Source organism: Acanthopagrus latus, chromosome 14, assembly GCF_904848185.1.
Source record: "Acanthopagrus latus isolate v.2019 chromosome 14, fAcaLat1.1, whole genome shotgun sequence".
In the NCBI taxonomy this organism is placed as follows: domain Eukaryota; kingdom Metazoa; phylum Chordata; class Actinopteri; order Spariformes; family Sparidae; genus Acanthopagrus; species Acanthopagrus latus.
The window spans coordinates 21,592,964-21,616,853 of NC_051052.1; the positions used below are offsets into that span (position 1 = coordinate 21,592,964).

At 46.6% G+C, this 23,890-nt stretch overlaps 3 protein-coding genes and 2 non-coding genes across 9 annotated transcripts; 3 read left to right on the forward strand and 2 right to left on the reverse strand.

The window, feature by feature from the left end:
• Positions 1-339: 339 nt before the first annotated feature.
• On the reverse strand, positions 340-13,393 carry xpot (exportin, tRNA (nuclear export receptor for tRNAs)). 5 transcript variants are annotated; one of them, XM_037121707.1, is made up of 26 exons: positions 13,008-13,393; positions 12,207-12,317; positions 11,802-11,955; positions 11,238-11,320; positions 11,099-11,155; positions 10,936-11,005; positions 9,945-10,163; positions 9,518-9,702; positions 8,714-8,882; positions 8,259-8,495; positions 7,925-7,963; positions 7,777-7,839; positions 7,563-7,687; positions 7,210-7,354; positions 7,003-7,122; positions 6,817-6,911; positions 6,087-6,156; positions 5,744-5,982; positions 5,088-5,373; positions 4,808-4,997; positions 4,568-4,684; positions 4,355-4,470; positions 4,224-4,271; positions 4,049-4,120; positions 3,242-3,298; positions 340-3,132 (listed from the first exon to the last, which is right to left on the reverse strand). In XM_037121707.1, exons 3-26 carry the CDS (start codon positions 11,886-11,888, stop codon positions 3,106-3,108), a joined length of 2,916 nt encoding a protein of 971 aa, XP_036977602.1. In that variant the 5' UTR covers positions 11,889-11,955; positions 12,207-12,317; positions 13,008-13,393; the 3' UTR covers positions 340-3,105. The 5 variants fall into 5 exon arrangements, with proteins under 5 accessions (XP_036977602.1, XP_036977601.1, XP_036977600.1 ...); XM_037121706.1 differs by having other exon boundaries at positions 12,098-12,317; XM_037121705.1 differs by having other exon boundaries at positions 11,802-11,976; positions 12,098-12,317.
• A 948-nt stretch (positions 13,394-14,341) lies between these two features.
• On the forward strand, positions 14,342-18,331 carry rpl18a (ribosomal protein L18a). Its single transcript, XM_037121862.1, has 5 exons — positions 14,342-14,496; positions 15,819-15,998; positions 17,283-17,412; positions 17,830-17,939; positions 18,187-18,331. Exons 1-5 carry the CDS (start codon positions 14,479-14,481, stop codon positions 18,277-18,279), a joined length of 531 nt encoding a protein of 176 aa, XP_036977757.1. The 5' UTR covers positions 14,342-14,478; the 3' UTR covers positions 18,280-18,331.
• Positions 15,618-15,747, forward strand: LOC119032937. The gene has a single exon (XR_005079106.1). It is a non-coding gene; the product is annotated as a small nucleolar RNA SNORA68 (small nucleolar RNA).
• LOC119032936 lies at positions 16,856-16,986 on the forward strand. Its single transcript, XR_005079105.1, has one exon. It is a non-coding gene; the product is annotated as a small nucleolar RNA SNORA68 (small nucleolar RNA).
• A 323-nt stretch (positions 18,332-18,654) lies between the features above and the next one.
• On the reverse strand, positions 18,655-21,130 carry LOC119032512 (protein NLRC3-like). The gene is made up of 3 exons (XM_037121807.1): positions 20,808-21,130; positions 20,145-20,299; positions 18,655-19,866 (listed from the first exon to the last, which is right to left on the reverse strand). The coding sequence occupies exons 1-3, from the start codon at positions 20,951-20,953 to the stop codon at positions 18,794-18,796; spliced, it is 1,374 nt and encodes a 457-aa protein (XP_036977702.1). The 5' UTR covers positions 20,954-21,130; the 3' UTR covers positions 18,655-18,793.
• Positions 21,131-23,890: the final 2,760 nt, after the last annotated feature.

Consider the following 23,890-nt stretch of genomic DNA (forward strand, 5'->3'; position numbering starts at 1 on the left):
TCACAGGTGGCAGGAACAGGATGAGAGCAGGTGACACGCGGGAAGAAGCTCCGGGACTCGAACCCGCACCTCTGCAGTGAGGTCTGAACTGTGCGGTACCAACAGAGCTCACTGACACATAATGAGGATAATTATAGTGTGAGAGCAGAAACATCAACACGTCATCTGTGACTCATCACATCATGTTCAGGTTTAAATGTACAGATCAAGACTAAACTTAGCTAATTAAACAGAGCAGAAAGTAATGGAATGAAAATATTCATATGAAGTACAAATACCTCAAAGGTACAGATGCAAGTACTGCAGTTCTGCAGCTTGATGCAGTAATAAAACAGGCTCTCAGGATTAGTAAACACTTTATTGGTTCTAACAGAAGTTTTTGTCATCATATCAAAATGAAACAAAATGAAAAATCAGTGAACAAATTAATTAATTTGGCAAATTTTTCTTCGATATGAGCAAAACAAAAACATTGAAATAAAAACAGGCTGCTGAAGATTCATCAACCAGCGTCTGATGAACGTGTCCTGCAGTGAAGACAAACACCTGAACACACCTGAACACAGTCAGGAAGCAGGTGAAGGTTGTGGGGAGGAGAATGATGTGTGAGTGTTCAGCTGGTCGTCACCCTGCAGGAGCACACGAGGACGACGGAGCAGCTGGTGACGTTCAGCTGATTTATTTGGTGACCTTGACAAGTTTTCTTACGTTTACAACATCGATGAGAAGAAAATACTGTGGATGTAAACATTGTTTTAATTTACCGTCACCGCGTGACGCCTCAGAACAGACGCCATTTTAAACTGCTGCTCAGGATTCTAAAGAGGAGGCCCGCGGGACTCCGACAGGCTGACGGACCCACGAGTTCTGTGATGTTCTGTTTATTTCTTCATGTCAACAAATCCTCCGACTTCCGATGTGGACTCAACCGACACGATGACCGATAACCATCTGACTCTACCGGGTCGATAGCACACTCTGAGCCGTCATCGGTACCAGGAGAGACCGGTTCTTCTGAGGTTTGTTGGCAGTCAGAAACACCTCGACCACCTCTTTAACTGAACAACACCTTCAGGCACTTTTCTACGCAGGTTTTCCAAAAGGCGAAATGTTCAGGAAAATAAAAGATGTTTAAGAAAAGGTGAAGAAAATCTAATCAGATGACCAGGAGTCTGAACACCGGGCCGACGTTCAGCGAGACAGAACCGGACGACACGACAGCAAAGTTCTACAGAACTGAAGCTTCTCACAGCGTGTCACGTTCGCCTCGCACTGATTGGTCGCGGCGCCGTCCATCAGCTCCTTCACAGTATTGCTCGCAGTCAAGCGTTGCATAATCAGTTAGTCGATCTTCCTGAATTGTCACAAATGCCTCGAATATAAAAGTCGTCAGAACGCTTCTGTACACCAGCTCATTCTTTTTTACATGAGATGAACATGAAGGATTCCTATGAACGAGTGTTTCTCACTACGGAAGCTCAGTGCGGCCCAGACGAGAAGAAAAGATCAAATAAAGACAGAAAGTCAAATTATAATAAATCAAACTTCTGAACGACGTCACAGATTTACTGCCGGGTCAGTACTTTGGGTTTTAAATCAGAACTTCAGTCGTCAAGTCAGCGGGATGAGAAGGTCAAATAAAACGTTCACGTCATGTTAAAGATTCAAATATCACAAAAATACTCATTTCAAATAAAAGCAACTGAAAATTCAAACTTTTAACTTCAAGATATGAAATCTGAGATGAACCGAGTCAAACGTTCAATAAATAAAATCAGGAGAAATAAAAATACTCAGAAGTTTCGTCTCCACGTTCTTCTCCCGCTGACTGAACAGTTTGTCAAAACTACTGAACAGATTTACACCAAACCTGGATGGAGGACGAGTCTCGGATCAGAACAGACCTCATTAACCTTTGGTGCTGATCCACATGAAGGAATTTGTGCTTGTTGGGTTCTGGTTAATGTCGCGGTGGAAGTTTGTTTCTTTGAATCTGATTTATTTTCTGTGTGATCACGTCTGATCAGATTAAAGGGGGCTATCGGGTCTTGTTGGGTCTTGTTGGGTCTTGTTGGGTCAAGCTGTTCTTGGGTTCTTTATGAGGATCATCAGAACTTGGACCCGACATCACATCAGTCTGACTCACTGTGACTTCTTTTCATCATTCCTAATGTTCGATCGTTTCTCTCTCCGGCACACACGAGCTTCCGTTAGTTTCCAGATGGAACGAAGATAAAAAAAATCTAACCTGGAACTTTATTTACATTTTAACATCGTATTCTCTTATTTACACTTTGTTCCTGTTTCAGGTTCAGTTCCATCTGAAATTTAAAACAGACCCAAATATTCGTCGTATTTCCCAGAAACAAAAATATTCCATCAACTATTAATTGTATATCATAACTGTGGCCTACAGAACCGATCCAACTGGAACTGGACCGGCCCTACAGAACCGATCCAACTGGAACTGGACTCTCCATCCCATCAGGTCACCAGTATAAAGAGCGGCTGAGATCAAACCATCGTTTCTGCTTCAGAATCAGGCAGGATGCAGTCTGGATGTCTGCAGCTCGGGCCGGGCTTCACTTCAAACTTAAACTCAACCGTCCGTCTCGGTCCAACAAAAGAATCAATGCCACATTCTAATAAAAATAACTCGGTTCAGCCCGTTTCTTTGTCCGTTCTGTGGCAGCGAGGACGTTAAAAAACTCTAATCTATGATGACTGAAATGTGAAGGTGGGACTAGAATAAAGCTGTGGTTTCAGGGTAGTTACCAAACCTCCAGACGGGACGTCCTGCCACAGATCTGCCTTCGCTCACAAACACTTGCCACAAAGTTCTGAGTGTTTCTGATCGGTCGAGCTCCGTTACGTCTCGACTCCACGTGGACAGCTCGTCTCGTCTCTGCGGCGGCCGGAGGGATTTCTCCGTCCGCCGACCTTCTGTCCATGTCCGACTTAGACAGACTGGGCTTTGTAATGCATTCACTCTTTAAGTGCAAAAGCAGCTGCTATGCTAAGTTCCATGTTGTTGTGGTGAGCGGCCTGTCTGACCACCTGCTGTGAAGAGTCCTCTCAGTCCCACCGAACCTCCAGCTGGACTTCCTACAGTTTGGCTCGCTGAAAGAACGCCTGAGACAGGAGACAACCATCAGCTGATCGATACATCACACACCCAGGATCAATACATCACACACACAGGATCAATACTTTATATTGATTAGAGGACACACACTCTCACCTTCATGTAGTTTTTCAGGACTTTGACGTCCGGCTGCTGAATCACTTGACAAAGTTCCTGAAACATCAAAGTCACAATGTGAGAAACTGGAACCAGCACCGGGCCCCGTCCACACCCGTCCACACCCGTCCACACCCGGGGCCCCCGTCCACACCCGGGGCCCCCGTCCACACCCGGGGCCCCCGTCCACACTCGTCCACACCCGTCCACACCCGGGCCCCGTCCACACTCGTCCACACCCGGGCCCCGTCCACACTCGTCCACACCCGGGGCCCCCATCCACACTCGTCCACACCCGGGCCCCCGTCCACACTCGTCCACACCCGGGGCCCCGTCCACACTCGTCCACACCCGGGGCCCCCATCCACACTCGTCCACACCCGGGGCCCCGTCCACACCTGGGGCCCCGTCCACACCCGGGGCCCCCATCCACACTCGTCCACACCCGGGGCCCCGTCCACACCCGGGGCCCCGTCCACACTCGTCCACACCCGTCCACACCCGGGCCCCCGTCCACACTCGTCCACACCCGGGGCCCCGTCCACACCCGGGCCCCCGTCCACACTCGTCCTCACTCGTCCTCACCCGGGGCCCCATCCACACCCGGGCCCCCGTCCACGCCCGGGGCCCCGTATCAGAGTAAAAAGTCTCCCTCTGAAGGATTTTGTGGTCAAAGCTAACTGAAGCTCACGTCATATTAACAGAAGACAGATTTCATGGTGGCTGAACTTTGTAATTACGCGTCTGGAAGTGAACGGGGCTCCTCACAACTCTGAGCCCAGGTGTAAATATTCAGGAGTGTCGTACCTGTGAGATTTCTGGTGACACCTGCAGTGAAGGCAAATACTCCTGCTGCAGGAACTGGATGAACTCCGGCCCCTGAAAGAAAACACTCATCATGTATCTACAGCTGAGCAGTGAGAAGAATTCCTCCGTACATCACATCAGAAATGTGTCCACAGGATCATGAACCAGTTTTTACCCGTTTGAGATGAATCATCTTCAGAGTGAGCGCACACTCTGACAGCGTCTGAAACACAAAGAACAACCGGGATGAATTCTGTCCACAGATGTCAGATCAGCTGCAGGCTGGACTCTGGAGCAGAAACTCACCAGGACCGTCTGAGCGTCCGAGAGGTCAAAGGTGGGTTTGAGAGGCGCCAGGAAACAGGCAGGAACGATGTGTTTGTAGATGAAGTCGGGGAAACCCACCATGCCGTCTTTCCCTCCTGCAGGTCCGATCAGAAGACAACAGAACATTAGAACAGAGACACTCTGACCCGGATGAAGAGAGGTGATGAACCCAGGCGGGTGGAGGTTTCTCACCCCACAGCTCCACCAGCTTGGAGAGCGTGATGAAGCAGGTCTTCTGAGCGATGGGGTCGGGGAAGTCCACGGCTCCCTGGATGATGGTGAACACAACGCGCTCGATGTTTTCTGCTCCTGAAAACAAAAAGAGGGCTGTGTTCAGGTGATCCAGTCATTCTGTGGACAGCTTCACTTCAGCTGCGGACTGAGCGGCACCATCAGGACTGACAGTGATGCTGGCGTCCGTCTGTAACTCACCCTGATTGGCCATCACCTCGTTCATTCCACTGGCTGCGATGGTCATGATGAAGGCGAAGTAGCTCCTCCTCAGCATCTGTTTCTCCAGAGCGGCCGCCTGGTCGTTTTCCTCCGCCGGGCGCGCCAACACCTCGAAGATGGCGAGCACCAGCGGCATGAAGACCTGCTGCAGGAAGGGAGACACCTGCCGCTGCCATGGCAACAGGAGACACAGCTGATTAACCTCCTGCGATCAGACGGCTGCCGTCACTGCGACTCTGATCCTGCGTGAGCTCGTTACCTTGAACTTGGCGGTCATCTGGCTGATGAGCGGGATGAACTCCTGCAGATCTTTGGCCTCGCAGTCCTTCAGCATGTGCTCGGAGGCGGCGGGGATGAAGGGCAGCACCTCCTCCTCCAGGCAGATGATCATTCTGTGCAGGAAGGAGCGGACCGAGCTGCGCAGAACCCCCCGCTGGACCGGACAGCTCAGAGCCGGCAGGAAGGTCTGCATGCAGTCCCTGTAGACCTCGGTGCAGCCGCACTGCTTCACCGTCTGCTTGTTGCTGAACGCCTTGCTGGTCCGACTGCAGAGGAGACGGAGGAGGAGATCAGCAGAGTCATCGCACGGACCAGAAACATTCAGGTTCTGAAGAGGACCGGTACATTTACACGCCTTCTATGTATCATCTTGTATATGATCCAGTGCGTCAGCAGAGTTCTGCAGGACGCAGCAGCCTGGAGCTCCTCTGTGATGCTACGTTTGAGTTTTAACTGTCATTCCATCAGCTTTATAACTCAAACACGTACAGAAACACTGACCACACTGGAGCCCATCAGGGACAGAAAAAGAGTGGCAGAGGAGCCATCTTTACATTTTACTTACCATATATCAATACCTGTATACACATATATATACACACACATATACACCACATTCAAAATGAGCAGGCTCACCTGGCAAATCCGACGGCGTGGCTCAGGCAGTCGGCGAGCGCGGCCTGTCTCTCCTCCTCCGTCTCCTGCAGCAGTTTGGCGAGCAGCAGGCGGAAAGCGTCCATGAGCGGCAGCAGCAGGCTCCTCATCAGCGCCTGCTTCCTCTCCACAGGACTCTCTCCGTTCACGATCAGGATGCCCGCCGTCTCAAACATGAACAGCTGGTCGTCACTGGTCAACAGCGCCAGGAAGCCATTTTCCTGGACGGAGGGGAACATTAACACAACTGTCTAACTCTGTTGTGATAAAAGTAACAGGGATGGACACACAGACTGTTGGTGAATGATGACACACTGACACTCACAGGAGGAGCGAGCTCCAGCAGGTCCTGGATCCTGGTCAGGATGTCCTCGATGAAGGCGTTCATGTGTTTACTGTCGACACACGACACAAGAGACGTCAGCAACAACACACAACAGCACACGCCTGAACGCAACACAGCCGGTGAGACAAAGTGAGTTCACGTCTTCTTCATGCAGGATCCACAAGTCTAATCATCTTCTCTCCAGATAAAAACTCTCCGGGCTGACGTGCTGTGTTAATCTTCTCAGGATAAACCAAGTTATTCTGTTGCGTGTCGAGGACATCGTGTCACAAAGATCATTTTCATTAAGACATGATCTTGATCCTGTTCATTTAATAAAGAAAAATGACCATAAAGTTAAGATCCAGACACACTAACATGATGTGATGTGAACAGGCTGAACATCGTTCGGTCTGTGCCGAGTTTGAGAGCGAGACTGAAGTTGAGGATATTAAAAACATAATCGCAGCTTGTGGCTTCAGTTCAACTCAGAGACCAGACAGAAGCCAGACGTCACTCATCAGCAAAATAAACCCTGAGACTGGAGGAACTTCTGACAGATGCTAATCTTCTGCCCATGGTGCAGCAGTGACGCTCGGATTTAAAGGTTTCAGTGAGATTTTAAGATTAAAAGCCACTTCTGTTCGTCTGGCGTGTTGCGATGACGACAGGGACGCACAGCGTGAAACATTCAGTGAGTGTCACACGAGGATGAAGAAGCTGGACTCACTGCAAAGTTTTGACGAATCTTGAGAAGAGGTAAGCCACTCTGCTGCGGACCTTCGGGCTGTTGTGTCTCAGTCCTCTCTGATCCAGAAACGCCATCTGACAGTGAACACAACACCAGAAGTGACAACAGACTTCCACAGGAGAAGAAAAGCAGCTTCATCACGTCGTCTTTAACCAAGTCACTCACCAGAACGTTTGGGATGTGATGCGGCTCCACCAGGAAGAATTTCTCGTAGCGGACGACAGTTTCAAAGAACTCCAGCGACACGGAGCTGTGCTGGTAGCTGCTCACACTGCAGGACACCAGCTGAGGAGTCACAACACAACACATTCGTCACGTCGCTCACACTCAGCAGACAGTGAATGCAGCATGCGAGTCGAGCAGCAGACTGACCGTCCTCATCATGTCCTGCAGGGCGCTCGTCTTCGCCGTGTCCCCGGAGAAATGAGCGCCGTGAGACGCTGGCAGGGCCTCGCCCAGCATGTAGAGCAGCCTGATGGCCACCTCCACCTCCATGAACGGAGCCGTCTGCCAGTTCCTGAGAGACAATCACAGCAGATGAGGAGCAGATCCTGTCTTTGTCTCTGCTGTTTTCATTCAGTGATGGTGCATTAAGAGCTCAAAGCCTCCTGATGTTTGAATCCTGCATGTTTATTCTCAGAATTTCACTTTTTATTTTATTTAATGGTCTGAAGATAAACTCTCCGTGTGTCTTTCGGTCTGAATGAACTGAATGAGGCTCTCACTGCATGGTGTTGGTGAAGACTCGTCGCACGGCCTCCAGCAGCAGCTCTGGAGACACCTGAGCCAGACGATCCAGCAGCATCTTCAGCTGCTTCCTGTACTCCACGAACATGGCCTCGTCCTCGCCCTGACAGAGAGACACAAGCAAACGTCTGCTGCAGCTTCACCCTCTCACAGCGGAACGACCAACAGACGGCAGCAAAGAAAGAAACTCACCTCGTTCTCAAAGTTGTACTCGTCGTCATACGTCAGCTTCTTCATGACGGCGAGCATGATGGCCTGCGGCGAGAGGGCGGGGCTGTTAGTGTGGTCACACCTCACAGAGAGGACGGTTAAATGAACCAACATTTACAGTCAGACTCACCTCTATGTTGGATTTCTGCTGATCTGTCAGCTGGGGAAGCTACAGAAGGAACAAGTACATTCTGTCAGTCGAGGCGCCTGGAACACGATGATTATAACTCTAAACTCTTCAGGAGCTGCTGCAGCGTCTGCAGGCCACCGGTACTCACAGTACAAATACCACAGTAACTGTTCTCTGATATAAGTAAAATTCCAGCAATCAACTCGTACTTTAGTAAAAGTATAAAAGTACGACCATCAATATTTACTTCAAGTACCAAAAGTAAAAGTACAGAAGCTGGTCTCAGATCAGTGTGTGTAATATTACACATTCATGTCCACTGTGACTGGTTCACCTGTTTGAGGACGTGCAGGTATTCGTAGCAGAAGCCGACGATGTTGGCCGAGATGTCGTCGTCTTCGTGCACCAGCAGCTGCAGCAGCAGCGGCACTTTGGCCTCGATGGCCTGCAGCGTGTCGGCCGCCTCCTTCACGTTTCCCGTCTTGGCCAGTTTGGTCCAGCTCAGCACCAGACTCTGACCCATCCCGTTCACCAGCCGGGAGAACTTGGCCAGGAAGTCCACGTCCTCCTCCTGACGGGACAGAAGCAGGAAAAACCTCGTGACCTCTGGATGTAAATGTAAACTTGTGGCGGTAGTAAACCTGGAGTCTGATCGGCCACCGACCCACAGAAACCAGAAACCAGAAACCAGAAACCAGAAACCAAGCGTCTACTTTCTGTGCCTGAACCGCTCGATGTTATTGGAGCAGTTTGTTAAATCAGCAGCGAGCTCTGAAGCTGCAGTCTCACCTGCTCCACGTTGAAGAATCCAGCTGACTGCAGGACTTGGCACAGAGACTCCACCAGCTTGGTTTTGTCCACGGGGTCCATTCCTTTGTTGACTATTTCGAACAGGCAGTCGCAGGCCTCCTCTCTGAGCTCCTCCACCGACAGCTGACTCAGCAGCAGGTTCACAAACCTGAGAGCAGCACAACACAAAACTGTGAAGGTCAAAGTGTTTCAGCCGGCTTTCTACTGAAGCTGCTCTGCTCACACAGCATCGTGATGACGCGATGATCAGAAGAGCTGAGAGGAGATTAATGCCCAGAAACAATGAGCGGAAAACTTCAATATTCCAGCCAGTTAAAAAAACTGAGAGAGAAAAGTCGGGATGGAAAATGTGGAGTTACTGCAGCCGACACTGAAAATCTCCTGCATCACTGGATGACAGTTTCTCTTTTAATCTCATGATTTTATCTTTCTTGTCATAACAGACTTTTTCTCTACATGTTTTTCTGGCCTTCAGTCTGATTGGACAGGTGAAGGTGGAGGAGAACCTGTAGTCAGGTGACCCAGGTGAGCTGCCAGGTGCCTCAAAGCTCTGTTAATTAAAAGTGTTCAGTCAGTGCTGAGGCCTCGTACAGAACCTGAGCTGGTACCAGGTCCAGTAGACTGTGTACCAGCTGACTCTCTGTCAATATCTGAACAGAAATCAAAGCAGTGAGATCATTCTACTTCTCTCCACGGCACTGTAACTGGTTCTGTTCACCGTCACACTGAACAGAACAACGAGCGTGTGGGTCTGTCGACAGTGACATCATCACGTGGACTGACCGGTCGTTGGCGATGAGGTTGAGGTCGATCCAGGACACGTAGGCTCCCACCACCTCCAGACACTGACAGGTGAGCTCCGGGTGGGACTGCTGGTACGTCTGCAGGATCTGGAACCAGGACTCCACCAGGTGAGGGATGCACTGCTCCCGCATGCCGTCTTTGATTAGAGTGTTTCTGCGCGTCTCCTGAAGGAAAAGATTTTTAATCAAATTAAATAAAACCCAGAGTGTCTCAACTCAACACAAACACATCCAGTGTCTAATCAATCTAATCCGTCATCAGAGTCTCTGACTGCTGCAGGAACTTTAATCATGAATTAATTATGCACTCTCTTCATGATTCTTCCTGTAATGCTTTAATTGAACATAGTAGAAAGCAGAAAGACGAGGTGGTAACAGGACGTCTGAGGCAGGTGAGCTCGTCTCACCTCAGGCGAGTGGAGGATGTCTCGGTCCACCACCTCACCGTCGATGGCCATGAGCGTCCTCAGGTAGATGTCGACGCCGTGAGGGTTCAGGCCCACCAGCGACAGGATGTCGAAGAAGAACTTGGGCCACAGAGTCAGATACTCCATGATGAAGGTGAGGGCGAACACCTGAGCCGCCTTGTTCCTGATGAACGGCTTCTCAGGCTGGTTGTTCATCAGCTGCAGACAAGAACAAACACATGAGCATTCTGCAGCCCGGCTCCACGTCCCCGTCCAGTCACTGACGTATGTCCATCAACAGCATCGTTAATACGCTTCATAACCAGTTCACCTTTTAAAATAATTCCTCAGTACCTTTAATTGACCTGATAACATGAGTTAGTTTTCATCCTCCTGCTGAACTTCCTGTAAATCATGATAAACTTCACATATATTTTTCTAAATACAGTTTTGAGTTTTCTCTCTCCTCTACACAGGTAACATGAATATTAAACTTTATCTCCTTCTACTGTTCAAGACTTCCTGTTTTATACTTCATGCATCCACATCATGACGAGTGAACAATGTCACGCTTTTTATTTTGGGTTGATTTAAAGAGAAGACTGTAAATGATAAAACAAAGAAACGATCTCCCACGGCCACTTCAGGGAACTCCTCTTGTTGAGTTTTACATTTTCAAGAGAATCCACAACAAGAGCTTGGAGAGATTCTGAATTGTGAGTGAGCGGGTCTGGATCAGCACCGCTCTGTTCGCTGTCTCAGTATTAAACTTGTTGCTCTGGTTTTGTTAGCGTCTGCAGTCTGGGTGGATCTGATTCTGGATCTGATTCTGGATCTGAGGTGGAGATCATTTTAACTACCTCTGAGATTTTCTGGCTTCACTTGTATGAACGCAGTCAAATTAAATAACAAGACGTCTCTGAACTGTGCTGGAGTAGAAGTATAAAGACGATCTCAGTCCTCAGGTGAAGTGAAGGAGGAGCAGAGGTACCTGACACTGGAGCCACTTCATCAGCGTCTCCCTGATGAGCTGCTGCTGAACTGCACTCAGACCAGCATGTCTGCAACACAAACAACAGCACACGGCTCAAGACATCACATGATTATTCTTCATCAGAGGTGAAGACACACAGCATCATCATCATCATCCTCACCTGAACTTGATCTGATGCTCCAAAACTTGGAAGCAGAAGAACTTCACATGGTCGTCACTGAAATCACAGATACAATATGTTACAGACGTGTGAGAGCATCACATGAGTCTGTATCGCAGCCGGACGCTGTCAAACTCACCTGTAAATCCCTTTAGCGAGAGCCTCAGCACAAACCTCCCAGGCATCCTGAGACTCCTTCAGCTGCTCAAAGTATGCCATGGCCTGAGAACACACACACACACACACACACAGATTCATTCGTCAGTAACTTCATTGGAAATACTAATTAAGCTGTTTGAACACACTGTTTACACTGATTTCACCATTTACACTCCATTTATGAAAGAAGAAACATGTTATTGATCTGAACACGTCACATGTTACAAAGACACTAAACAGGAACAATATAGGCGACTTCTTTGTCCCCGTGGAGAAAGTCCCCAGACTCCCTTAACAAATGTGTCAGTTTAGTGAGTTGTTGAGTTGGAGACACTTTATAAACTCTGTGAAACTCTGTCTCTGACTCATTCTGCATTATCTGGACCTTCTTGTTCATTCAGCAAATGTTCTACATGAACTTCTTTCTGTCTTTGAGTAGAAACATGGAGTCTGTTTGTTTCTCGCAGAGCAGGAAGTGACATCAGACCAGATGCAGGTTAATGTGTTGTACAGAGCACAGATCTCTGTCTAATCCGTGTCTCACCCTCTGCCTGTAGCGGGCGTCGGCGTTCGGGTTGAGCCCCAGCAGCGCCTGCTCGTCCATGACTGCAGCGACAGACTGGCAGGCCATTCGTGGGTTAGCTTTCCTCCACGGCAGGTTCACGTCTCTCTGCTGCTGTCGGCCAGATTTCTCTCATCTGGTGACAAAGAAGGAAAACCTGAGGTGAACAAACAAACAGTGAGCAGAGTTATCCAACTTTATAACATCAGCCGACATGATGAAGGTTTGAAACCCAAAACATCTTCTGTGCTGATCAACAGCTGTCCAGGTAAACACACCTGCAGCTGCTGAGGTTGAGGGTTTGAATCCTCTCTGTAGTGTCAGAGGCATGAAGTGAAACTGAACCACGTCTGTCTGAACATCAGAGAGACTTTCATCCTGTCCTACATTCATGTGTCAGTGTGTCTCCGCTCCGGTCGGTGAGTCTGTTGACTGACAGTTGGACAACATGGCTCCTGTGACGTGGTGGGCTTTAGCTCCGCGTGACATCCAGGTGAGCTGATCGATAAAAGGATGGATGAGTCAGCAGCACCGGATCGAGTTCTGATGAGTCCCGAACACCTCAAACATGCCGAGTCGACCCGGAACATGAGTGACTGGTCGGTGTGGATGGAGGAAGAGCGGACCTGACAGCTCAGCCTCCATCACTCTGCCCACATGATGCAACACAGCGTCAACACTCGGAGCCGCGATGACCCACTTAAACGTTAGTAAATCGTTAAACACATGTTCGGAACATCTGCCGGCTTTAAGGACGTGTGCTGCGGATGAGGAGTGGACCTGAGAACCGGGCCACTCCTCAGAAACTTCACACCGCGGTGCTACAAGCTAACAACTTCACTGCAACACTAAAATAGCTGACTGCTGCTAACTCAAGCTAGCGTTAGCCGACTAGCCTGAGAGCTCGCCTGCTCAGAGTTTCGTCATCCTGACCGTGTAACAGCTCATTAAAGTCCGGCCAGCTGTCGGTACCAGCGGCCCGGACGGCCTGGAGGACCAGGCCGGGAGTCTGGACCGTGTCCGTGACTTGTTCTCACGGCTCCGGATCGATTGCTGCCTCCTTCAGCACATCACCGCCGGGAAAATCTCCCCGTGACAAACTCCGCCGACGTTAGCCGTTTTTTTTTTTTAAATCAAGCTAGGCTGAACGGAAACCAGCAGGACGGGTTCGGTCCAGTAGGATCTTACCTTAGTGAAAACTTAATTCATCGAGTGTTTTTCTCCCGTCATGTCATCACGGAGCCGCGGAGAATCCACCAGAACACCAGGCTGCATGTCGGCTGGACTCGAACCGACACGACGGAGCAGCGCTGCGGCGTGTCCGCTCAGTCAGCATCCGGGTCACCGCCACAGGAAGCGGTTCCGCCGGGTCACAGCGGCGCCGAAGACTAAGAAATATTAATAAAACACATAATCACATGTGTTATAGTGCAACTACAGCTGATTTATATTGATATGTGTTAAATGTTGTTTCTGTTCAGAATGCATAAGTCTGTGATATTCAGCTTCCGGTCAGAAGAAGGTTGAAGTTAGTTTGTATTTTCAGTTAAATGTGTAAAATAAAGTGTTTGGAAGAGATTTATTATGTTCTACAATATAAAAATTGTATGTATATATTGTATAGTAATTGATTTTTTCTTCTGATGAACTTAATTGAAAAACACTCTAATGTACAAGCACATCAGATATGTACCACATCTAATGGAACAGAAAGAAAGGAAGACAACATGAGATGTGAAAAAAGCTCCATACTGAAGTTAGTTTATTTGCCTCCTCTCCTGCACAGAACCACTTTGGTTTGTGGTTTATTATCATCGTTATTAAAGTATTGTTGTTATTATTATTATTAAATTATTTTGTATAGGGTTAAGAAAACTGATCCAGAAAACTGATCCAGAGTCAGCTCATTTAGAACAGAAACATTTACTGTGACTGAACTGAGTGTTTAACATCTGGTCCCTGATGTCCGTTATTGATCAGTGATCCATCAGTGATCAGTGAAGACAAACTCAGCAACACTCACAGAAGCAGAAATGAACCTGACTCCTGGTGCAGGTGCTCAGCGCTTTGACCTGACGGACGACAGTAAATGCAATTATCAGATACTTGAGTATTTCTGTTGTCTGCTGCTTACTGCTTAAACTACATTTAATAACTTTAGTTACTTCCAATTCGGGGCCAAGAGGAGTGCAAAATAACTGTTAATTGAGCCCAGCTTTAAATAGTATATTATAATTACATGATCTATGTGAGTACATGATTATTATTTGTTTTTGTCATTATTACTACTACTGTTTACTCTGTTTCATCTGATTTTATTTTATTCTTCATCCTTATTATTATTAACATAGACCATATTTTAATTTATTGGAGGCTTTAACACATGCCGAATTTACAAGGAAGCCCTATTAATGAAGATTCTGTCAGAAACTGTCTCGCAATGATTCAAAGTTTCCTCTAAGTCAACAACTCATTCAATTGAAGGTTTTTTTTAAGGTCCTCCATCATAAACGCTGACCTGATGACGAACATGAAACCATCTTCAGCGCGTGGAGCTGCAGCAGCAGGCCCCGCCCCCTCACGGCCTGCCATCCATTAGACATGCGCAGTCTCCGCCCTGCTGCTTCCTCTTTTACTGTGGCAGTGAGCGAGAGACACCATGAAGGCGTCCGGCACAGTACGTAAAACTCTATTTTCTACCTATATCTGCCTACAACACACGGACCGAACCAACCGATGTCGATTTATAACGTCATGTTTGTCTGATTTATCTTTTAATATCCACAAAAAGTCCACATTTAAGCGCTGATTGGAGTTAGTTGTCGTGCCGATGCATTCTGCGGCTACAACATGGCGTCCGCGGCACCATGTGGACGACGGTGGCTTGAAATGAGACTCCGTGTGTTTGATCAGAGCGAAGTGTGAGAGCACTGACACTCAGCCGGCGGCAGATCTGTACCAACCGCTGAATAATCTCTGATGATTAGTAAATGCGTGATTCTGTCCATGTAACGAACCGCCTGCTGGCGTGTTAGCCCGTGATGCTAAGCAGCTAACGTTAAGCTAACGTTAGCTGCTAATGATGTGTGGCCTCAGCGTGGAGGCGAACATGTAGCAGCCAGTTCTCCTCGGATGGCTCAGTTACTGAAGTTAACACTGTCAGTCAGGTTCACCTAACTACAGCTGGATCTCATTCACCTCTGTGTTACTGCACAATAACTAACGTCAGCTTCAATATTATAATCAGAAGTGTTAGTTAAAATGGGTTTAAACCCACACAGATGATATTTCTCTGTGCTCTGCCTAGCTTAAGTTAGAAATGTTGACACTCGTTAGCTTTTAGCACACATGCAGAACAGAAAAACAGTTTTAATGAGAAGGAACAGAATATAATATTAATAATAATAATAATTTAACATAGAGAACAGTGTGCAAAATCACGTAGTTTAACTGCAGAGATCAGCATGTGTTGCTGATCACAGTAAAAATTGTGCAACTGCTTTTTAGCACAATATATAAATATTAACAGAAACAGAGCAATAGTGCTGCACAAATGAAAAAACAGGATGAATGAATATTAAAGAAGTTTGCATGAGTCACTAAATGATCCGCTTCAGTAAAACATCCTCATCTGCTGTTGATGAAATGAATAAAGATCAAAGTTGATAAAAAGAGTAAAGTCAGCCGTTAGTGAAGTCGTTAAAACGCGTTAACTCTCTGTTATAATGTTGTTCATCCACATGATAATATTGTTACAGCTCTTAAAGAGTCTCAGGTTTCAATGTTCATATTAACTTCTGTGCACTCCAACCCAAAGCTCATATCCTCTCAGTGGTATGAATTTTTTGGGGTGCAAACAGAAACGGATCCTTGTCGCCTTTCTCTGACGCTGCAGTGCCTTTGAAAGTGAATCCAAGGGTCGACAGTTTGTGAGACACTTGTCATGTAACGTTTGTGATTGTTGTGCATCATAACTGACCACACGTGTCTGTGAAACAGCTTCGGGAGTACAAAGTCATCGGGCGTCTGCTGCCCTCTGCCAAGAATCCTGCCCCTCCTCTGTACCGGATGAGGATCTTCGCCCCCAACCACGTCGTGGCCAAGTCCCGCTTCTGGTACTTCGTCTCCCAGCTGAGGAAGATGAAGAAGGCCTCTGGAGAGACCGTCTACTGTGGCCTGGTAGGTCTCTGAACCCCCCACACACACACACACACACACGTCTGAAGTCCAACAGCTTCGGCTGTTGGCGCCTCAGAGGGTCGAGGTGGAGACGCTTCCAGTCAGGATCACGTTTGACTCGGGTTTGAATGTCTGTCACCAGAAAATCATTCAGATTTCCCTCTGTGCTAAATGTGATCAGATGTCGAGTGTTTTTAAAAGTTGTGTTGAGTTTGTGTCTCTGCAGCCTGATGATGTCATCACGTCAGAGTACGATCAGATATCGGCCGATGTGGTTTTTAATTTAATCAATGAGACCGATTACCAATATTTGCAACCGTGACATGCATTCAGTAAAAACACAAGTACAGTGTACTCGAGTTCTGCACCTCAGTACAATCTTCTTTATTCCGAAACTTAAGTTACTTCACTGCTTCACATTATCACATTGACACGCTGGTGTTTGACACCGCAGATGCATCAGAGACAAAGTGGATCGCATACCTTCACTCAGGCCTGATCCCATATCAGATCAGATTTAAATCTGCTACATCAAATAGGAAATTAAACACGAGATTTCTGTCTCCGTCAAGTATTCTGAGAAATAAATAAACTGTTGAGAGTCAACAATCCCCTGAGCTGAGACTCGTCCTCCGTCTGGGTTTACATGAAATCAGTTCAGTAGTTTTTGTTTAATCCTGATGAACCAACACAGACGTGACGACCTTCCAGTGGTAACAACTGTTTTGCTCTGCAGTTGGAAACAGGAACAGATAATCTGTCACACTGAACTCTCTGGATCATTTATATTAAAGGTGACATGATGTCGGGGATGTTGACACACTGAAACTGTCCATCGACTCAGAATTTAAAGTCTACTTGCACCCAAACCCAAAGCTCACACCGTCCCAGTGGTGTGATGTTGTCTGGTGTGCAGACAGAAACGGATCCTTGTCGCCTTTCTCTGACGCTGCGGTGCCTTTGAAAGTGAATCCAAGGGTCGACACGCGGCTCCCCGTTAACTGATGCGAGCTGGAACGTGTTAACGACACACATTTACCATATTAATGAGTTCATGATACAAACTCCATACAGAGGTGGCAGGGTCCGCCACATATAAACAAAGTTGAACAGTATAAACTGAGTTTACAGTTTGTTTTTAGTCGCTCCTTTAACTGTTCGTTCTGACACTAAATATTTAATTTCTGCTTTTTAAACTTGTTTTGATTGTAAATGAACTTGTGAACATGTGAAACAACACGTCAGCAGTGTGAAGTCTGACCTGCTGCTGTTGGTTCTGTTCAGGTCCATGAGAAGACCCCCCTGAAGGTGAAGAACTTCGGTATCTGGCTGCGTTACGACTCCCGTAGCGGCACCCACAACATGTACAGGGAGTACAGAGACCTGACCACCTCCGGAGCCGTCACTCAGTGCTGTGAGTACACACAGGAACCATCCAGACCCGCGGGTCACAAACTGTACACCTCGACTTTGTGGGCTTTATCTCAAACACAGAACAAGTTTAAACAGAACAAACAAGCTGAGAAATGAGTTTTAAAAGTATAAATTGCTGTAAACATCAGCTCGGGCCGGATCTTCAGATCCCTCGTTGGTCCAACTGAACACATAAAGACATGAGGAGCCTGATGTGGATCCAGGATCTGAACCGGGCTGGATCATTTGTAGGAGATTAGAAGCATCTTTCAGTGACGGGTCTGATCTCAGTCTCGTCACTTCGCTTCACATCCAGTTTCTAGCTGTCAGAAAAGTCCAGATGTGTTTTGATGAATCTTCCATCAGTCAGCGATCGACACACCTCCTGCTAAAGATTCACATGTCTTCTCTCTGTCAGATCGTGATATGGGCGCTCGCCATCGTGCCCGTGCCCACTCCATCCAGATCATGAAGGTGCAGGTCATCGCCGCCAACAAGTGTCGCAGACCTGCCATCAAGCAGTTCCACGTGAGTCCACAGGCCCGGCTGTGTTCTGACCTGTTGTTGTGGGCGGCTCTCTCTCTGGACTGCCTCCCTGTTAGTCAGCTCCGGTTTAAAAAGCCGCCAGACAAAAAGCCAGATTCCTCTTCCAGATTTCCAGCTTCCATCTTCAAACCTGGCGGTTCTGAAACTGGCGACAGACGATGAGTGTTGTTGGTTGTAAATGAAGTTTGTTTGCATCAGCTGATCATGATCTCCTCTCTGACTCCTGCAGGACTCCAAGATCAAGTTCCCTCTGCCTCACCGGGTCCTGCGTCGCCAGCACAAGCCCCGCTTCACCACCAAGAGACCCAACACCTTCTACTGAAAGCATTTTGTCGTTTTGTGCGGGGAAAAATAAAAATCTAGTTGATAAAGAACCGTCTCTGTTCCTTCATTGGTTTGTTTTCCATAAAATAACTTCATATTCAGTGTGATTAATGAACCAACCAGGAAACTGATCCAGAGTCAGCTCGTTCAGAACAAACACATCACTGTGACTGAACTGAGTCTTTAACATCTGGTCCCTGAACACTGAGGAGTTCAACCTGCTGACCTCTGATAGGTCCAACATGTCTGTTATTGATCAGAGTGATCCATCAGTGATCAGTGAACATGATCAGAGAACCTGAGTGACATCAGGACTCCTGATGCAGATACAACAATCAGGTACTCGAGTATTTCTACTGCGTAATGCTTCAACTACAGTTAATAACTTAACTTACTTTACACATTGATACATTGTTATCAAAGTTTTGTTTTTAAAGAAAACAAACTTAAAAGGCTCCACTGAATGATATAAAATGCATCAATAGTACTTGATTACTAATATAGACATGAACTTATTTACAGTTTGATAGAAAATTGTTTTTAATTTCCGTCAGCTCCTGTGGACTCGTCTCTCGTCCCTCATCGTACTTCTGCTTCTTCCTCTTTGTCTGAACCAGCAGGAAGTGTGAGTACATGTCAGTCAGGGTCTTGGGCAGCTCTCCTCTCTGGTCTGTAGTCAACATGTGGTCCAGAACTGTAGCAGTGATCCAGCAGAAGACTGGGATCAGACACATGATGTGGAGGCTCCTGGAGGTCTTGATGTGTGAGATGATTCTGCTGGACAGATCTTCATCACTGAACCTCCTCCTGAAGTACTCCTCCTTCTGGACGTCAGTGAAGCCTCGTACTTCTGTTACCCTGTCGACACATGAAGGAGGGATCCGATTGGCCGCTGCAGGTCGGGAAGTGATCCAGACGAGAGCCGAGGGAAGCAGCTTCCCCTGGATGAGGTTTGTCAGCAGCACGCTGACTGATGACTCCTGTGTGACATCAGACACGACCTCATGGTTGTTGAAATCCAGTGAAAGTCTACTTTCATCCAGGCCGTCAAAGATGAAGAGAAGTTTACAGACAGCGAGCTTCTCTGCTGTCACCTTCTGTAATGTTGGATGGAAAACATGGAGCAGCCTGAGAAGACTGTACTGCTCATCTCTGATCAGGTTCAGCTCCCTGAACGACAGCAGAACCAGCAGACTGACATCTTGGTTTTCGGAGCCCTCTGCCCAGTCCAGAGTGAACTTCTGCACCGAGAAGGTTTTTCCAACTCCAGCGACGCCGTTGGTCAGAACCACTCTGATGGGTCTCTGTTGGTCAGGTGAGGCTTTAAAGATGTCGCAGCACCTGATTGGAGTTTCACTGAAGGTCTTCTTCTTGGAAGCTGTCTCAAGCTGCCTCACCTCATGTTGGGTATTAACCTCTTCACTCTGTCCCTCTGTGATGTAGAGCTCAGTGTAGATCCTGCTGAGGAGGGTTCCACTTCCTGTTCCATCACTTCCTGTTCCATCACTTCCTTCAGTCACATGTTCACATCTCCTCCTCAGACTGATCTTATGTTCATCTAAAACCTCCTGCAGACCAACGTTCACTGAAAAGAGAATTAAGTGTTGACAATCAGAAATCAATGAGCAAATTGAAAAAATGATCACTTTCATTACAATCTGTGGTTCTTGTGTCAGTCTGTTAGTCGGTGTGAACACTGATGTTTCTGCTTTACACACAGTTTAATAGTTCCCCATCTCCATTTGAGCATATGGAGAACAAACTCTCTTCTCATTGGTTAATGTGTGACATCACTAATCTCTTTCCTTGTACAGTTTGTCTCTGACTGTCTGTCCACAGTCCAGCTGTTGTTCTGGGTCTTACCTCCACACTGGGGACAGGAGGAGTCTCCTGGTGAAGCAGACTGGTCCCAGTATGAGGTGATGCAGCGTCTGCAGAACCAGTGTCCACAGCTGGTAGAGACCGGATCCTTCAGGACGTCCTGACAGCAAACACAGCAGGTGGGCTGCTTCTTCTCTCTGTGAACACATTTCATTAGAACTACAGTGATTTGATGACTGTTGTTAAAAACATCCAGATTTGGTCGACAGTGTTGAGAAGCTCAGACACTCACAGAGAAAAGTCAAAGTGTGGATACTTTTCATCTTGAATTCAGCATTTAGTGTGTCATGAAAATGATGTGTGAAGATTATCTCTCAGAACAAAACGTGTCAGTATCAGAAACTCGTGTTTGTTTTCTGCAATAATCCAAAATCCAAGTCAAAAATCTGACAGGCTGTTTGTGGAGGGAGCCAGAGCGATGCTAACTTCAGGGTTAGCCTACAAACATACGTCATGGTTCCACCATCTATTTCATCCTGCTGAGATTTGTTAGTGTCCTCCAGGATCTGACTGAGTTCAGACATGTTAGTGTTCAGGAGGCTTTCAAAGACTTTATGTTAGTGTTTCTTCAGTCCTGGAGCCTGATGTTACTCTACAGCAACACATTACCAGCAAACACTGAATGAGTCGTCTCAGTGCTCTTACTTTGTGTCTGATGGTCCAGGTTCAGAACTGAAGAATGGAGGATCATCTTTGGACCGATCACTCTTCATAGACGGACAGATGGATCCTGCAGGTTCTGCTCGGTCCAACTCTTCCTCCACACAACCAGCACAGAATCTCTCCTTCATATTTCCAAAATATATCAGGATTTTTAAACTGGATTGATTCAAAAAGAGAGTTCCTTAAATCACAATATAAAGGACAATAAAAACCAAAATGAAATTCATCTTCCACAACCTGGAGATCACAAAATTCACACAAACATAAATGTTCAGGTGAACCTTTAAATCGACCCACTTCTGCTGCCAGAGGTAAGGTACTAGTTCTATGCTGAGCACTGAGGGACCTCTGCTTTCTCTTTAAATTCAAAAAACTATGAGTTTCTTTAACATAGTCATTCTTAAACTGAACATAATTTCTAAGCTTTGGCTTCTTCCATATATCCTGTTTCCACTGATCTTCATATTTCCTAAATAATCTTTGTCTGATGACATTTATATTAAATTGCATATTATTTTGAAACAGTATATGTAAGTCAGAGGCAGACAAGATTATTGAAACTGCTCTAGATGCTTTGCTCTGTCCCAGTTACATATTTTCCTGTTAGCCTTTCCTCTGGCAGACTGACAGGACAGCTCCACTCTCTCTTCATTTCACATCTTTGTTTTACACCTAGAACCTAGAAAACGTTTCCTGGCCTCTGTGTTTACTTCCTGATTCTGATGCTCACTGGACATTAATATTCACAGTTTTTAAATCACTATTTGCAGCTCGAGGGAAGTTTTGTAAGTATCAAGCCTCCACGGACAAACAGCACAACAATATAAGATATAAAAACAGGTCGTAGGACACATTCATATACATATATATTATATAATACACCTGTCAGAATAATATTATGATTCTCTAAAGTGTTATTATTGACTTTCTGCCATGTACTCTTTAATTCCTAAATGTCATTCATTTGTTTCAGGCAGTAATGAGCTTCCATTATTATTATCATCATTTCAATAGAAAAGCATTTAATTTTCTTGAGTCCAATATTTAAAGATGAATAAAAAGCCCCAAACTTTCTCTTCCAGTGAATATTACTGAAAAACTTTTTACACTTTGTGAAAGTTTCTCCGTGTTTGTGTGAGTGAGAAGGAAATTTATCTGAGTTATTATTATGATTTATTATTATATTGTTTAATATTTTCCACATTTTGAAGACGTGTTTAGCTTTTTGTTTCTGGAGCTGTGATCATACTAATGTTGAGTGAATCGACGTGTCGTCAGCTCTGAGCTTTGATCATTTCATTCTCACTCATCAGTCTGAGCCATCATGCATGCTAATTGCTCCAGTATGAGAAACTTTTCCTTCAGGTCCATTGTCCTGGTTCTGCTCGCTGGCCGTCAAAGCCCGACCGAGACTCAGCAGCAGAGCTCTGATGCAACGTGCCGCAGTGCTTCGGAGCAGCCAGGTGATTACTTTCTTTAGAAGGGAGCCAACAGGTGACATGACAGCGACTGATTCATAATTCACACACATACCATTAGAGGACGAGCTCGTTCAGGTTGGATGAGGGATGAATTTAAAATAACTTTTTATGTTGGTTTGCTGAGAAGGACCTGAGGAGTGAAGCTGCTGTGCAGTCTGGAGGTGCAGCACGAACACTTTTGTGTTATTTTTGACTTTATTCTTGCTTTGTAAATGTAACTGGTTACATTATTTTGTTTTTTGGAAGAATTAAGCTTCCATACTGACAGAGGATCAGTTATTTTAGTACTTTTATAGTAGTTATTGTTAATTCCTATCACCAGGTCAGATTCTGGCTTTTTTTGGTGGGTAAGTCATGAAATTAACATTATTTTTTATATTGGTGCGCTCACCCAAACAGACAGAAGATCAGCTGGTTCTTTACATTCATATCATTAAAGCCTGTCACCGGTTGAATTCTGTCTGTCTGACTGGAGGAGTGAAGCTGCTGTGTAGTGTGGTGCTGCAGCCACGGGGAGGCGCCAGAGTCAACAAAAACTTAAAGTTCCTTGCGGTGACATGCAGATACCTCAAATTTACACCAGTCATATATATACATATATATCTTAATTAACCTGGTTCCACTACTCATTTATTTATTATTTGCAGCAGAATTAGGCTAGCCCTCACCCATACAGAGAACATCAGTTACTTCAGTGCATTCATATCGTTAATAATTGTCACTGGTTGAATTCTGTCTGTTTTTGTTTGGATATATTTTATTAAATTAATTTTCATGTCAGTGTTGAGGATGACTGGAGGAGTGAAGCTGCTGTGTAGTGTCGTGGTGCGGCCACAGGGAGGCGCCAGAGTCTGACCAACCTGAAGCTCCTTGTATTAAGTCTCATTATGTTTAAGTTCCTTGACATGTGAGCTGATATATCTCATCACCTGTCACCTGTCTCTAACGTGTCGCCTCTCCGTGTCTCCGTCAGCAGAGTTCAGCCTCCACACACACACGAACCTGAGCTGACGGTTGAAGTTCTTTTCTGTCGGCTCACTCGGTGCCGCCTGCGCCTTTAAGAGCCTGTTGAGTTGAGCTCCGATGACGACATCCTTTTATTTTTAACGCAGTGACCTCATCTCTGATGGCAGCAGGACTCCACCAGCGGCAGGACTCCACCAGCCCAGCGACCCTCTTCTCCGTCTCTGACCCGGTCCACTCTCCGCCACACGGAACCAGCCTCCATCTTTAACCCGGCCGGACGGTTGAGGAGCCGCTCGGACTTCTGACGTCGAGTTTTTCAAACGGTGAGTTGACCGAAGTGTCCGGTCCAAGTCCGCGATCCGCGGCTGCTAAAGTTCCGTTAACGGGCCTCAAGTCAAAGTTTAGTTGACGTGTGTGTCGAAGACGAAGTTGTGTTGAAGAAGACGAAGCAGCAAAATGTCTCCTTCTCCTTCTTCTTCTTCTTCTTCTTCTTCTTCTTCTTCTTCTTCACGGTGTTTTTGAAAGAATCGGCCTGGCGGTCAGTGAGTCGTTCACACCGACACACACCGACAAAATGTCAGAGAACAGCGAGCAGCGACACCAGAACCACCGAGGAAC